This window comes from Chiloscyllium plagiosum, unplaced genomic scaffold (assembly GCF_037043375.1).
Source record: "Chiloscyllium plagiosum isolate Xiang-an unplaced genomic scaffold, Cpla_swu_hap1 HiC_scaffold_8, whole genome shotgun sequence".
Taxonomy (NCBI): domain Eukaryota; kingdom Metazoa; phylum Chordata; class Chondrichthyes; order Orectolobiformes; family Hemiscylliidae; genus Chiloscyllium; species Chiloscyllium plagiosum.
In genome coordinates this window covers 48,739,903-48,757,059 of record NW_028270146.1, presented here as the reverse complement: position 1 = coordinate 48,757,059, position 17,157 = coordinate 48,739,903, and the positions used below count along the sequence as shown (strand labels likewise).

Below are 17,157 nucleotides of genomic sequence, written 5' to 3'. Positions count from 1 at the left end.
CCGTCAAACGCTTACATATTTCATCTCTGCACCTAGTCAGACTAACTTGTGGTGAAATTTACCAACAGCCGTGATGATTGAGGTATTTTTGAATACCTGCAATGCAGTCTTGAATTAAAATAGAATCCACTTGTCAGCACATTTAGATTTTTAAAATCTATTTTTCTTAATTTTGCACTAATTGAATTTGACATGCACTGCTGACAAATTAAAATAATTGCTTTCTTTTTGACTATATCCTACTTCTGTCAAACAATAGATCTACTTGAGAGCCCATTACTCAAAGAACCTTTATCACTGCTTCTTTCAGTATTTACTTGCTCCAGGAAAACCCTTTCACTTCAACTTCTTGTTTCATGTGGATGCTCAAAACTGACCAAATTCTGTACCAGAGCTTTATAAGTTGGACATATTTTCACATGCAGAAAAGTAATGACTAGTTGAACTATCATCCCATAGATTTAACAGAAAAGAGGATTAATTATACCTTGTGGTACTTATTACTGCAGTATTCTATGGAGAGAGTGGGATAGCGTCATTAGTTATGGATTCCTTTAGTAAAGGGCAAGCTTGAACACAATGGGGTGAATGACCTATTATTGCAGTTAGCTCTTTGGTTTTAAAGACACAATGCACAGGGCTAACATATGGCCTCACTGAGCCATTACATCTTTTGCCTAGGAAGGAAGAAAAAGTAGCTCTTTGTATTTTAGTTCCTTGAACTGCTTAAAAGTAGATGGCACTCTGCACTAGACAATTTGTGGAACTTCTCTATTTCCATGTAATAAAACCAGAAGTAAACTGTGGATCATTCGTCAGTAGAGGTTAGCTAGCAAACTTTCCAATTGGATACTAACTCCTATTAAAAAAGTATGAAGCATCAGTTTTAAAACATTTTGAGTGAAGTAATGGAAGTACAACAAACAACAAAAGCAACCTTCTGTTAGGCCACTTTAACACAGCAAAGATCTTCACATGAAAAATGGCAAAAGCTTTGCAGCAATAGTGGTAGAGAAGGAAATTAAAGCGTTGTGCAGCTTTATAAAGGACAAAGAACAATACAGCATAGGAACAGACCCGTCAGCCTACCAAGACTGTGCTAAACAGAAACCAATAATAACAAAACTGGTCTTCCTGATTTAAGTACTGAATTTTTACATATTTTCCTTTATGATTCATTTCTCACACCATAAAGTTGTCCATCATCACCCTATGCAAATATCGAAGTTGAGGGAAGATGAAGTCAACAGTGTTGGACACAGTAGTCAGAAAAGGGAGATTTTCATCAGTATTGACCTGCTTGTGGCAAGTACTCAATTTTATTACATCGCTATCAAATTGCAGGACTTATGGAAAGAAAATTACCAACTTGATGTGATTCATATTTTAGGGGGAGGAGATGGCCTAGACGTAATATCGCTGGACTGTTAATCCAGAGACCCAAGTAATATTCCGGGCACCCAGGTTTGAGTCATGTCACAGCAGATGGTGGAATTTGAAATCAATAAAAATCTGGCATGAAGAGTCAAAAGATGATCATGAATCCACTGCTGATTGATGGAAAAACCCATCTGGATCATTAATATCCTTCAGGAAGGGAAACTGCCATCACCACCCAATCTGGTCTACGTGACTCCAAATCCACAGCCATATGGCTGACTCTTACCTGGGCAATTAGAGATAAATAAAGAAAATTACAGTACAAGAACAGGCCCTTTGGCTCTCCAAGCCTGCACCGATCCAGATCCTCTATCTAAACCTGCCTCCTATTTTCCAAGGATCTGTATACCTCTGCTCCTTTCCCATTCATGTATCTGTCTATTTACATCTTTTTAATGACGCTACAGTGCCCACCTCTACCATCTCCACTGGCAACTTGTTCCAGGCACCCACCACCCTCTGCATAAAGAATTTTCCATGCATATTTCCCTTAAACTTTTCTCCTCCCACCTTGAACTTATGACCTGTAATTGATCCCCCACTCTGGGGAAAAAGCTTCTTGCTATCCACCCTGTCTATACCTCTCATGATTTTTGTAGCCCTCAATCAGGTCTCCTCTCAACCTCAGTCTTTCTAATGATAATAATCCTAATCTACTCAACCTCTTCACAGTTAGCACCCTCCATAGCAGGCTATATCCTGGCGAAACTCCTCTGCACCCTCTCCAAAGCATCCACATCCTTCTGGTAATGTGGCGACCAGAACTCTACGCAATAAATGCTGGCCTGCCAGTGACACCCTCACCCCATGAATGAATAAAACACATTAATAAAATTATTATTATGCTGTAAAAGTGCAGTTGTTGATTAACAGGAGCTGGAACTTTGCCTATTGCCTAGGGAAATATTCAGTAGAATTCAAAAATAATCCCAGTGGTGTTCTAATGAATAACATTGACTCAGCACCTGGAGGTAAATAGTACAACTGGTAAGCATCAAGCTTTGCTGAACAGAAACCAAACCCAAGTGGGTTAAATTGAAAGCAGACTTGGAACTTGGACAAGCCATGACAACTGAGAAAACAAATCGAAATGCATTTAACTTCAAACCTAGAGTGCTTTTCAGATTTTCTGCATCAGAAAAGAAATCAGTACACTTTTGTCAACATTCCTGAGCACAACAGTTTCAGTGTAAAAGCTAAAGAGTTGAAGACAAACTTATTTTACTGGGAGGAAAAGCAGCAAGGCAAGAGACCGTGCCGAGACTGAAATGAAATAATACTATTCATCAACAATAGAATTGATTAAGCAGACAGAAAAGCTGCAAATTAACTACCATTCAGCAGGATAAAAAATGAATGTAAAGTTTGGAGTTTGAAGTTTGGAACTTAAACTTAGTTAATACATATAGGCACAATAATACAAATGAATGTCAAGAGAAGTGTGTGAAAGATAGAAATTCTGAGAAAGTAAAAGCAATTAGGAAAAATGAAAATGCAATAAGTGGTTTTCAATATATACATTAGTTGTAAGACAAGAAATGACGCAGGCAAGCTTGGGATGAAAAACACATAATCAAATATACAATATTTGATAATTCTACAAAGTGAAGGAGTGCAAAAGTTAGTTATTTTTGCAGGGATTTGGCACGGACACAACAGGTCAAATGGATTCCATTCTAGAATTCCAAATAAAGCAGTTGTCTCTGTTTTCTCATAGCAATTTGGGATGACAGATTCATTAGAATACTTTATAACAATTACCCAATACTATTCAAAAGAAATAGTACAAATAAGTCACACAGCCAAAAGGTAAACCAATTAATTGAACTGTTATGATTTACAGATGTAAATCCTTAAAATAGGGGGGCCTGAAAGAGAAATTGGGTAAGAAATCATGGAGGCCAGGTTTAACTTTTCAAAATTCTGTGCTAAGGGACTGGAGAGTGTCAAATGTAACGTCTTCAAAATGAGACGATTACTGCTAAGTTACTAGTCAGTTGCTGGTAAAATACTAAAGTCTATTGTAGGTGAAAAAAATAACAAGGTGTATGTTGGCAACAAATTTGAGAAGTGTTTAACCTAAAAGTATGCAACTCTGAACAGATGCATTTACACAAGTGTCAAGGTGAAGGAAATGTACTTGAGCAAATATGTGACAAATAAATACATGGAACAGTCCTGCAAAGAGAATTTTATTTATAAAAATATTCTGCCTAGAAAAAAACAAATACTAAATCATTTAACTGCTTGTCAATTCCTAGCCAATGAAGGAGTATGAATTTATTGTAATTAAAAAAATTGTATCACCATGCCATTATGACTTGGCCTGCCATTTTGTAAAATCAAAGCCTCAAAATGTGTAGGATTAATGTTACAGTGATTTTACCTTGAAAAATCCAGAACTAAGTCACATTTATTCCATACCTCACTTGTACACAATATGACTGATGTTCTGAAGTATATGGCCACATTGACATCGTTGCAAATTTTTTTTAAAGACTGGAGCCATAGAGCTGTACAACATGGAAACAGAAGTAGAAAAGCAGCAGCAAACCAACTAAAATTTTCATCTGTGTTTGGAAATCCCTCAACTATCACGTTCGCTAAGCTGTTTACGTAGTTCTGGCCATAATGTTGGTAACATAATTTAGTTAATAACCACATTTATAAAGAAACGGTTAATAACTATCTATACAGTAGTGTTTTCTAGGTTTGGAATACCTACGAAAGAAAGAATGCTTTCTCAATGCTATGTAAAGCTCAAACTGTTTGTGGGCAATCCTAGGGCCATCTCTTCCAGGTGAAGAGACTCATCAAGTTGTAGATTTCAGTACCCAGCCACCATCTGAGACCACAGCTTTCAGGAGTTTTTCATAAAACAATAAAAGGCTGACAGCAATACTAACCATTCCTGTTCTCCCAAATATTCACGGAAGTACCATCTTTAGGAGGATGCAAAGTAATCAGAATTTGTGCAAGGTTTCAAGACTACAGGAAAGAACAAACTCAATTTATTTTCTCAATTTGAAGTCAAAATAATGCAGACGGAATGAAAACGTAGTAATCGTGTCCACTTGAAATCCACAGACTCAGAAAAATGCTCCAAAACAAAGTTCAAATCTCACAATGTCAGTTAAGGGAATTTAAATTCAAATTAATTAATAAATCTGGAATAAAACTAATTTCAATGGTGAACAAGAAACTGCTGGAATGTCATAAAATGACTGGCTCAGCTGTCTCCTTCAGGGAAGAAAATCTGTTTCCTTAACCAGTCGGGTTATGTGAGATATCAGTGTAGTTAACTCTTAAAGCAACCTCTGAAAGAGCAAGCCATTCAGGTGTATCAAAGTGCTACAGAAAAATTAAACAACAACAAAACCGGACTGACTACCTGGCATCGATCTCAAACAACAAAAACACACCATGCCAGGTTGACCTTGCAGTGTCGACCTCTGCGTTAGTGAAAAAAAATTGGTAGAGCTGCCCCAGAACTTAACATAGCAAAACCCACCAAATCATATCTTACAACTAATGTCCGACGTAACTCGATCATCAGTCAAGTTCGTAATGTGGTTCATTTACACTTGTTGGAAGTGGCAACAGTCATTCACAGGCCATTCCTGCTGTATGTTCAAGCTTTGCACTCCTTTTGAGTCACCCAGGAGCTCAAATAACTTGCCGTTCTCTGCACTTTCTGCACTGCAATGCCTCAGCCAGAATTAACCTGCAAACAAACTGCACCCTTTTGTCGAAGAATTACAAAGAACAATGAAATTTACAGCATAGGAACAGGCCCTTCGGCCCTCCAAGCCTGCGAGGATCCAGATCCTCTATCCGAACTTGTTGCCTATTTTCTAAGGATCTTTATCCCTCTGCTCCCTGCCGATTCATATGTCTGTCTAGATACATTTTAAATGACGCTATCATGCCCGCCTCTACCACCTCTGTTGGCATCATATTCCAGGCACCCACCACCATCTGCATAAAGAACTTTCCATGCATATTGCCCTTAAACTTTTCCCCTCTCACCTTGAACCTGTGACCCCTAGTAATTGAGTCCCCCACTATGGGAAAAGGCTCCTTGCTATTCACCTTGACTACCTCTCTCATGATTTTGTAGGCCTCAATCAGGTCTCCTCTCAACCTCAGTCTTTCTAATGATGATAATCCTAATCTACTTAACCTCTCTTCATAGCTAGCACCCTCCATACCAGGCAACATCCTGGTGAACCTCCTCTGCACCCTCTCCAAAGCATCCTTTTGGTAATGTGGTGACCAGAACTGTACGCAGTATTCCAAATGTAGCTGAGCCAAAGTTCTATGCAACTGTAACATGACCTGCCAACTCTTGTACTGAATACCCCATCTAAAGAAAGCATTCTGTATGTCTTCTTGACCACTCTATCGACTTGCATTGTACCCTTCAGGGTACAATGGACCTGAACATTCAGATCTCTCTCTATATCAATTTTTCCCAGGGCTTTTCCATTTACCGTATAGTTCAGTCATTAATTGGATCTTCCAAAATGCATCACCTCACGTTTGTTGTGAACATTTGAAATTTAGCATTCTAGTATTTGTTGAGAAGGAGTGCAAGACAAAAACCTTCAGCAACATGTCACTTTTCAGCAATACAGAAATAAAAAACTCGGCTATGGGAATAGGCAGGAGATTGGGACTAGCAGAGTGGGATTAACAGTTGTTCTTGCAGAGACCTCATACAGACTCATCAGTCTCATTTACTCTTTCAATCAAAATTATCATTGGTAAATAAGAGCTCATATTTAAATTTGGCTAATAGATTTACATCCATATAAAAATAGGTTGACCCATGAACTTTTCTTGAATATATTATGGAGAAAAAAAAACAAATTTAGTCTTTTACACTCCCTAAAGGAACAATATTTTTTTTAAAAATGTATAAATGAGATTGAAGTAAAGTCAGTCTAGTTGGTATGGATATTTATCTAGCCTATTATTTTCATTTAGGTGAATACTGTTGTTTAACGAATGTTATTGCATTGTATCACCTTGTTCAGAGCACAAGTCACATGAATTCCCTTCGGCAATACTCAGTTTTATGCTGCATTCTTTTAATAACTAATCTACCTATAGAAAGGTCTGACCTTCTACAACAAATATCTCACTCTCAAGGACATTTTTTAAGCTCTTTCTGGACAAGGTATCAGGTATCTGGCAGCACATACAGACTATTGTTAGAAGAAGAATAGCTTCCTGCATATCCTCAACTTGGATCTTCGCTCCTACACACATGCAGGAGAAATAGTTTAACTCTTACTTTGGGTAACTTTCTTTCTAGTTCTACTTAGTGAAACTCTATACACAGCAGGAAAGTTAAACAGTGATCATATTTATTAAATTTTGAAGAAGTTTTTCAATGTGCAAAAAAAAAGTGTTCATGATCATTAGAATTTGAGATTAGATTAGATAAAACAATGCTCAAAATGACATCGCTGCATTTCTGGTGATAATACAAAACTTTCTTTTGAAAAATATACATATTGTACATTCTGCTAACTTTCTGGAGGGAAACAAGTCAACTAGATTTTCATCATTTGAGTTATGTATGAAGAAGAAAGATTTATTTAAGGGTCTTATTTTCATTATTATTTTTGTGAAGTATTAGATACTGTTCACATCTAAATTTATTTGGTGTATTTCTTTTTATGTAAAATAAAATGGACCAGGAACTCAATTAGAGAGCTCATTCTTATTTGGTCAGATTTTGTTGTGAGTGGTGAATAAACAGCACTAGCCATTTGTTCAACTTTAACATACCTACAGATTCTCCTCAGGTTTGAACACAGTAAGTTGCAATTAGCCAAATAACGTATTGTCTTCTAAAAGGGATCTGGGATTTTTGTGAACAGGCCTTCACAAACAAAATTGCAAAATGCTAGTGAGCACTTTGGCATCTGATCCAGGGAGGTTTACATTGGAATAGTGAATTCAAATATCTATGAAAACCTAAATAAGTAATGGGAAAGATAGATTGGATGGAGGGGAGGGGGTGCAGTAAGCAATCAGAGTGAGCGAGCGAGCAAGCAAAAAGACTTACACACATACATAGAGACAAAGGAGTAAGTTTAGCATCACCAATAAACTTATTAAAATTGCATTCCAGTGCCACAGAGGAGGTTTAGAAATAATTAAAACGTAAGATCATAGATACAGGAGCTGCATTAGCCCATTTGAGTCTGCTCTGTCATTCAGTCATGGTTGATAAGATTCTCAACCCCATTCTCTTGCCTTCTCCCCATAGCCCTTGATCCTCTACTAATCAAGGTCTTGGCCTCACTCACTGACTTGGCTTCCACAGTCTTTTGCAACAATGAGTTCCACATATTTATCACACTCTGCTTGAAGAAATTCTTCTTCATTTCAGTTCTAAAAGAGGCTGTGCCCTGGGGCCTAGTCTCTTCTACTAGTGGAAACATCTTCTCCATGTCCAATTTATCCAGGTCCCTCAGTATTCTGCAAATTTCAATCAGTTCCCTCTCATCCTCTAAACTCTAATCAAATACAGACCAAGATTCCTTAACTGCTCCTCATGTGACAAGCTCTTCATCCCCAGGATCATTCTTACAAAGCTCCTCTAAGGCCAACAACTGAGATTTGGGGCACAAAACTGCTCGCAATATTCCAAATGCAATCTGACCAGAGTCTTATACATCTCAACAGTACATCACGGCACTGGTATCCTGGCCCTCTCAAAATGAATGCTAAAACTGTGTTTGTCTTCCTAACTGCCAAGTGAACTTGCTTGTTAACTTTCGGAGCTTCAGAAACTAGGACTCCCAAGTCCCGTTGTGCTTCAGATTTCCAAAGCCTTCCTTTTGCGAAAATAATATATGCCTCGATTCCTCCCACCAAAGTGCAAAACCTCATACTTTTCCACAGTGCATTCGATCTGCCACTTCTTTGCTCACTCTCCTAAGTCTGAAGCCTTTCTTGACACAACATATCCCTCTGCCCATCTTTGTGATATCATGCAATTAACCAGGTACTGTCAGTGGAAGGGATGAGAATGAACCTTTTTGGTGTTTTTGACTTGTATCAACATAGCTAGTACATAAATGTAATGTTACTAAGTTTCTTTAAGTATTTAACCAGACAATGATATGCCATTTTCACAGTGCCATGGAAAAGCTGTGTATCTCACTGCAATTTCAAGAATTTAATGTTTGACTCTGCAGGTGCCATCACTGGAAATTTCTGTTCAGTTTGCAAATAACAGCAAGCTCTCATCACCATTTTTATAATAGATTTTAATAGGCTATATTTAAGTACTCTCCTTTCTTTTTCAAGACATCCAATCTTGTCCTAGAGACACAAATTAGGTATTGAGAATTTATTTTTTGATAGTGACTACATAACAAAGGTACTCCATTGGCATAAAGTACGTTGGGAAATCTGATTCTTCAAAAAGCGCTGTGCAAGTCTTCCTTGTTTAAAAAAAATTGAACTATTAGATCAGTTTTGTAATCAATACAAGACTGAAATGAAAAATAAAATTGCTCTGAGTATGGTACAGTGTAAAAACAAGATTGAATGTAATTTGGACACACTACTGATTTAAGACTCTTATGTTCATAAGTAAATACTTGCAAGGACTTTGGCTACCTTCTCCTGTAATTTCCATAATTGCTTCAACTGTACCTAAAGTACCTATTCACTTGGTCTCTACTTTCAATAAGTTATTTTCTTCTATCCTATTGGTCTCCTGTATCAGACATTATATCCCACCCAAAACAAGAATAAAACATTACTCTGGTAATTTGACAACACTGCTCAAGACAGCTGTGGAAGACTAAAAGTTGACATTTCCTTTAATCTTCTTTTCATTTTTTTAAGTAAATTTCCTCTATTCATTTCAGATTGCCATGAAACTTTGAACTTGCAACACAGAAGTCTGAGCACCTCAGGTCATCTTAAAATTGATGACATATTTCCTCATGAATTAAGTAACCTCGTATTCAAAGTATATTCTCAATAAAGTAAAGCACATTAAATTGAGACTGAAATGGAAAAATAAAGATTAAAAGCAACAAGGTGAAAGTGTGCACTGCAGATGCTGGAGATTAGAGTCGAGAGTGTGGTGCTGGAAAAGCATAGCAGGTCAGGCAGCATCTGAGGAGCAGGAGAATCGATATTTCAGGCAAAAGCCCTTCATCAGGAATGGGGCTGCGAGTCGAGGGGGTGGAGAGATAAATGGGAGGGGGGTGGAGCTGGGGCTGGATGGGGGCGGAAGTAACCGAGTGTGCAATAGGTAGGCGGGAAGGAAGAGGGACAGGTTGAGGGCAGCCAACTAAGACAAGTTAAATCCAGTTCAGCCTCAACTAATACCACAAAGTAAAGAAGCAAAACAGAATTGTCTCATAAGACGTAACGGGTTATAAACTCCATAAGGCAGGGTCCAAGGAAACACTTGCATTTATGTAACAAAACACATCAAAGCACTTAACAAAGTGAATTACCTTTGGAGTGCAAACAAATAGAACTATTCATAAAAGAAATAGGAGCTGATTGGCCCTTCCAGCCTGCTCTGCCATTCAATAAGATTATGACTGCTCTGATTTGTGGCCTTACCTACACTTTTCTGCTAGTCTCCTTAAAAAAAAAACCCACAATTCCCTTGTCAAAAAAATGTCTAACTGTAATATATTCAATGACCTAGCCTCCACTGCTGTCATTAACAATACTATGATGAGAAGTTAATCATCAAATCCATCTTAAATAGGAGGCCATTGATTTAAACCAGTCTCACTCTCATTCTTCAAAACTCCAATGAGAATTGGTCCAAACTCTGATAAGAATAGGCCCAACCTCCTCAGCCTTTCCTCAAGGCAACCCCTTCATCCAAGGAATCAACCTTCTTTGAATTGCTTTGAATACAAGTGTATCCTTGCTTAAGTAAAAGGTGTGACCAGTATTCAAGATCTCACTAATGCCCTATATAATTGTAGCAAGAATCCTATACTTTTGTACTCCATCTTCCTGGCAGTAGTGACATTTGCAGTAGCAATATTCCACAACAACATAACACTAGTCAGAAGGTTTTTTTTAAATATAGTATTTAAATGATACTGGTTTGAGGGAGGAAGCGATCTTACCCTACAAATCCACGAGATTTTAAATAACTATTTAACCATATAGAAAAAACTCTAACATTTCCATTAAAGATGCAGAGTTCAGAGTATAATAATATATAATTATGTCCAGCAAGTGTGCCATGCAAGATGAATAAGTTATTTCTGTAAAACTTTTCATAGTCCTAAACAAGAAATGCAGCATTCAGTTTCTACTGTAATTCATTGAGAAGATATGAAAATGGTCATGCTCAAAAATTAAACATAAGAAGTGAGCAATTGAAGCTCCACATCCAAGATGAACGAACATGCTTTGGAAAATTTGAAATTATAAATAACTTTGCAATATGCATGAATATCCCTTCTAATCCAAGATTGCAAATTTTTACATCACTGAAACAACCTACCTGACTCACAGACAATCGATCCTGGTTTCAATTCGAGCATCATAATGATCATAGAAATATCAGTGGAATACAGAATCTGGGTCCGATGAGGTAGAGTCACAGTCCAGAGTTCTGGAGTAGGGTGCAGTATATACACCCACCCTCCTTTGCTACATGTAACTTTTGACCCATATTTTTTCCCAATTAGGTCAGCAGAGTGCTTGATAGCCCCATATTTTGTCTGTGTTGAACCACCTTGCTGAACTTTGATGGCAAACATTGAGTCATGACCGAGGAAGATAATGGCAGTGTCACCATTCTGAATGACATCTCTATATTCCACAAAACTCATTTCTGAGAATGGAATGCAACGATAGCCAAATTCTGAAAAAAGCAACAAAAATATCAGATTTGTTATTTTATATATTCAATATTTGCTCTTATTATTCCACTATAGTAGGACATTTAGAAATTCACAGCTAAAGGTTACATACAAATTTAGAAGAATGGACACTCTTTACTACAGCACAGCCCGATAAAACCTGAGAGGAAAAGAACACCAAATAATGGTAGGATGATATCAGGAGTAAGCAATGACCCAAGTAGCAGCCAGGAACCAATAAGTATAGGCCCTTCACACAATCACTGGTCACCAGTGCGCCTGTTCCACTCTTGACTGCTTCACTACAGGCAATTATGCAAAAACAGTAGCATGTTAAATTTAAAAATATACAAGAAAAATGTATTTTAAACATATTTCATCTGTCAATGTCTGAATTTAGCTATTTAAACTACAGTTTTCAATTTATAGGCTGTGGCTTTAATGTTTTAGTTTTTGTCTGCTAAGGAAGGTCCACTGGAACTTGAATTCAGTTTATCATTTATTCCTAGGGGAAAATCAATGTTTCATATAAAGCTCAGCAAAAAAACCCCAAAAACCTATGGGTACTAGAAATCAGAAACAAATGAAAATTGCTGAAGATTGTGGGGGTGGCGAGGAGGAAGAGAGTAACGGACAGCCTTTTATGAAAATTGTAAGGCTTAACCCTAACGTCACATCTTGAGTATATATTTGAAGTTAATTATTTATTAAAGCATACTTGCATCTATATTCCTGTTCAAAATTTACAAAATGATGCATTGAGTGGATGAGGAACAGAATTTTCCTAATTCAATTGAGATGTTGAATTAACCTTGCGATCTTGTTTGGATAACCAAGGTTATCTGCTGAAGATTATCCGAGAGGGGGCTGGTGGGGGAGTAAACGATATGTGGAGATAGAGCCCAAATACAGAGAACAAGAGTCGGATAAAGAAATGGCTAAAAGTCAGTCTTGGGAGAATCAATAGCTGCTAAGGGGGACCATTAGTGGCTGACTAATTAGTGGTTGTTTGTGGTAGCAGCCCATGTGATGACAATATCTGGTGTGTGCATGTTAGATAAGGACATGGGAGAAGGTGCTTAGGCCATAAAAAAAAAAAATTGAGCTCAATATTGAGTTCGGAGGCCAAAGATTGCCCAAGCAGAAAATGTGATGCTGTTCTTCCAGCTTGTGCTGAGCTTCACTGGAGCACTGCAGCAACCCTGAGACACAGATATTGTTCAGAGCCACTTCAACACACCATCACGTTCCCTGACCAAAATCTCTTTCTCAGGCTTGCTTCAATACTCGAGTGAAGCTCAGCAAAAGCAGAAAATGAGATGTTGTTCTTCCAGCTTGGGGACCTTGCAGCCTTCAGGATTCAAATCAAGTTCAATAAATTTTAGGGCCTGAGCATATTCTTTTATGAGGTAAAAACAATGACTGCAGATTCTGGAAACCAGATTCTGAATTAGTGGTGCTGGAAGAGCACAGCAGTTCAGGCAGCATCCGAGGAGCTCCTTGGATGCTGCCTGAACTGCTGTGCTCTTCCAGCACCACTAATCCATATTCTCTTATGTCCTTACCTCAAACCCAAACACCAGGCCTTGTCTTCAAATGTGCTGCTACCACAAACAACACATTGTCAACCACTGAGGTCCCAATGAGAAAACATGGATTATACTAGGCTGACCTTTACCTATTGTTTTGACTGCCCAACTGCTATTCTCTCTCTCTCTGCATTCCAAATCTCCCTACCGTTTACTCTCCTCCCTCTCCCAACCCCATCTTCGACATATATACTAACTGTTTCCCAGCTACAATCAGTACTGAAGGAAGGTCACTGGACCTGAAATGTTAACTCTGCTTTCTAATCACGGATGCTGCCACATCTGCTGAGTTCTTTCCAGAAACTTCAGTTTTTGCTTCATTCATTTAAAGTTGTTATTTTCAGACACACAACCACAACTTTAAGTGAGGACCTCTGGTATGAAAGAGGGGTAAAGAAAAAAATCAAAAGACAAAAATATTTGGAAAAAGCAAAGAGAGAGTAAAAGCAAAGTATTGATCCATTTAACCATGATATCCAGAGACAAGGCAAGATTGTTAATTATCTAAGTCACATTATCTTTATTTAGAAACGAGACAGACAGTTTACCATGTCAGAATTTCAGGAAGAGTAATGGAAAATCTCCTCAAATAGTGTGTAATAATACTTAAGTACTCTGGAAGTAAATGGTTAGCACTGCTGCCTCACAGTGCCAGAGACCCGGATTCAATTCCTGCCTCAGGCGACTGACTGTGTGGAGTTTGCACATTCTCCCCGTGTCTGCGTGGGTTTCCTCCGGGTGTTCCAGTTTCCTCCTACAGTCCAAAAATGTGCAGGTTAGGTGAACTGGCCATGCTAAATTACCCGTAGTGTTAGGTGATGGGGTAAATGTAGGGGGATTGGTCTGGGTGGGTTGCACTTTGGCGGGTCAGTGTGGACTTGTTGGGCCAAAGGGCCTGTTTCCACACTGTAAGTAATCTAATCAAAAAAAAACCTGTTCCAGACAACTTGCACAAATGAATCTTAAAAGAAGAATAGGACCAATGCTCTAATGTTTTAACAAATCTATCAATGTTGGAATAGATTCTTAAAAATAGGACAGTGAGTAAACACACGGAAGAAAGGTCGCCATTCAATTTTAATAATGAGAATTGGATTCATATGCCTAATTCTACAATCCTCTCATTTGCATAGTTAATTACCTTCCAATACCAGATGGCACGACTCATACATGAATAATGGTTATCTGAAACAAAATGGTGTTAGCACCACCATCACCATCGGCGGTCCCTTGCAGACAAGGATGACTCTCTTTCACTGTCAGGGTGAGTCTTTTGGTAGTTGTACAGACTGATGCAGCCACTGCATGTTCTATTCAGTGGCACCAATGTATCAATGGAACTAGCAATTAGCCAACCTCTCCCAGAGATGACTCTCAGAAAATTGAGGTTACAGAAATTATAGAATGGCCTTATAGGAGTTTATAAAATCATGAGGGGCATAAATAGAGAGAATAGGCAAGGTCTTTTTCCCAGGGTAGGGCAGTCCAAAACTACAGCACATAGGTTTAAGGTTGAGAGGGAATAGATTTAAAAAAGAACCTGAAGAACAACTTTCTCACACAGAAGGTGGTGCCAGAGGAAGTGGTGGACAATGTTTAAGAGGCATCTGCATGGTTTTGTGAATAGGAAAGGGTTTAGAGGGATATGGGCCAAATACTGGCAAATGGCACTTTCGAATAGCTGGTAGGCGTTGATGAGTGGGACCTAAAGGTCTGTTTCTGTGCTGTTTAACTCTGAGTCTATAAAATAAAAATGTGAATGCTTAGTTTTCAGAATTCTTCCAAAATAGTCTAAGTCAAATGATTAATACTTTCTTAAAATAAAATCATTCATAGGACACGAGCCTCACTGGCTTGGCCAGAATTTATTGACCCTTCAGAAAGGGGTAGTGAGCTGATTTACAATATGAAAGGCAGAGTGTAACATTGGTTAAAATTGTTATCCCAACACTGATACAGTTTTACAACAAGTTACCAAGATCAGTCAAAGGTTTTCTAAACTGAGGTAATGTCTGTTTCCTGTGTTCTACACACCAACACAGTGCAGTCTCAGAGAATGTTATGGTCTCTACCATTTTCCCTTTCAGTAACATAGGAGCACGTTATTTCTGCTGTCTATTTATTTCCAGTATTAGATTAGGAGGGCCATATTTCCCAGGGAGGTTGTCAATATTTACAGCACAATATTTTCCATACCAAAACATTTGAGGCACAGTGGATACACAGACAAAGAAACCACTGACTTTTTTTTTGGATAGAGAACGGATAGAGCAATTTGGTTAAGGCACTGGATAGATTTGACCCATGACCAAATGACAGTTTCTTTTGGGTTCAGAAAATTAATGGTTCGTGATGAAAACAGCTCACTAGACGAAATTGTTGGATAAAGACTAGACATCAGTTTAGCAGAGTAGATTAGATTTAGATTAGATTAGATTACTTACAGTGTGGAAACAGGCCCTTCAGCCCAACAAGTCCACACCGACCCTCCAAAGACCAAAGCTCAGGCAGCTTAAGGATGAAAGTAAATGGACAACAGCTGAAACAATGCTACTCTCCTGCACCAGTGACACCCAGAATGAATTGGACACGAAGAAAGGATTGTTAGGAAACCTCACTGTATAAGCAGAAAAATGAAACATATTTGTAATAGGGTAAATTGGTTTTAGTTGGGTTAGAAGTTGCAGAAAGTAAATATTTGCAAATATATATTTATTAAATTATCCAAAAGTGGAAATGTTTAATTAACTGTGTAACGAAATATCAAACAATACATCTCAAAAATAATTTGGAGACAGATTTACCAAAGAATTAACATACAAAACATTGTATAACAAAATATTGTATTCATTGCCATTAAAACCCAGTATGGTTCACTAATATTCTTTGGCTTCACAATATTGTACGAAAATATTCTAGCTCATGTTTTTCAAAACTTTCTATGTAGCAGTGGATTCAAATATTTTGTCAACCAATACTGATGCATTCATTCCCTAAATTCTTGAATCCATCTCAGGCAGACAGAAGGAACTTGGCTTAATGTCTCATTCAAAAATGGTCAGCTCAAACAATGCATCACTCCTTCAGTGCTTTTGTAAATATCAGCCCATATTATATGCTCAGGTCTCTGGAATGGACTTAGATCTGACCTTCTGATGGTGAGGAGAGAGAATGGTTACAACTAAAATTTGTGCTGCGTACTCAAGAAATATGCCACAACTTGAGCCAATAAACTTAAGGCAACTGACATTCCAGATCAGTGCACACAGAATGTTGCTTTGTCAGAGGTACTGTATTTCCTCCACCAAGTTTTGATGTATTTCTTGTACCCTTACCTGAGCACAAAAAACAACAATGCTGGAGCTACAGAAGTGAGTAAAATTAGTATCTAACAGGTCCAAGGGCTTAGGGAGAGCAAAAGAGATAGGTATGTGACTCAGTTGGTAGGTTTTTTTAAAAATATCAAAGGCACAATAAAGGTGTTGCACAACACGTTAAAAAAAATCACAAATATATTTAAAATCAATGGATTTCAAAATGGTTTCAAAGACTTAATTGTGAATATGCAAATGATTCACAAGTGATTCATAAGTATTCTGGCACTGGGATTACTGATAACTATTTCCAGAAATATCAGTAAATCAAGTAGGGGCTGAAAGTAGGTATATGAGAGTAGTCTCTGGAGCAGAAGCATGTCAAAACAAAGCAACCAAGACATCTGCAAAAAGACAACACTTTAGTTTCACTATAGTGTTTTCACTTGAAGCTGATGTCCTGCCCTTTCATTAATATCTCATTGATGATTTGAGACATAAGATCAAAGAATTAGGCAGCCAAGCATAGAGCACTGTACACACAGGCAGCTAGCAACAAATAGTGAGTCTATCCTACATTATGAATTCATTTTCTGAATGTGACTTAGCTCATGTAACACAAGTGGCCTCAGAGGTTGATTCTGAACTCCCCTCTGAAATGGTCCAGCAAGGCATTAAGGTCAAGGACAATTAGGAATGAGCAAACAATTCGGGTCAACCAACAACATTAGCATTACATGGATGAAGAAAGAAAAAGAACTTTGTGGAACCCAATCCAAAAGAATCTGAAAATTCATTCCCATCCTTGGTCAGAGGTTAGGGTGATAACAGAAATACATAAAAGAACTACTTTTTTTAAAATATAAAGAGCTAAAATATCAAGCTGTATAATTTATGCATCAATATTCATCAGAAAATATGGGAAAACGTTTTAAA

General features: G+C 37.8%; 1 protein-coding gene across 3 annotated transcripts in view; it reads right to left on the bottom strand.

The window, feature by feature from the left end:
• Positions 1-17,157, bottom strand: part of trmt61a (tRNA methyltransferase 61A) — a 38,692-nt gene that overhangs the window by 12,227 nt on the left and 9,308 nt on the right. Inside the window, exons 1-2 of one of the 3 annotated variants that reach the window (XM_043697505.2) lie at positions 15,352-15,488; positions 10,958-11,320 (exon numbers count right to left, since the gene is read on the bottom strand). In XM_043697505.2, the coding sequence (XP_043553440.1) occupies positions 10,958-11,288 (331 nt within the window). In that variant the 5' untranslated portion in view covers positions 11,289-11,320; positions 15,352-15,488. Of the gene's footprint in view, positions 1-10,957; positions 11,321-13,146; positions 13,165-15,351; positions 15,489-17,157 lie in introns of those variants that run through there. The other 2 variants (XM_087989801.1, XM_043697504.2) reach the window with 2 other exon arrangements.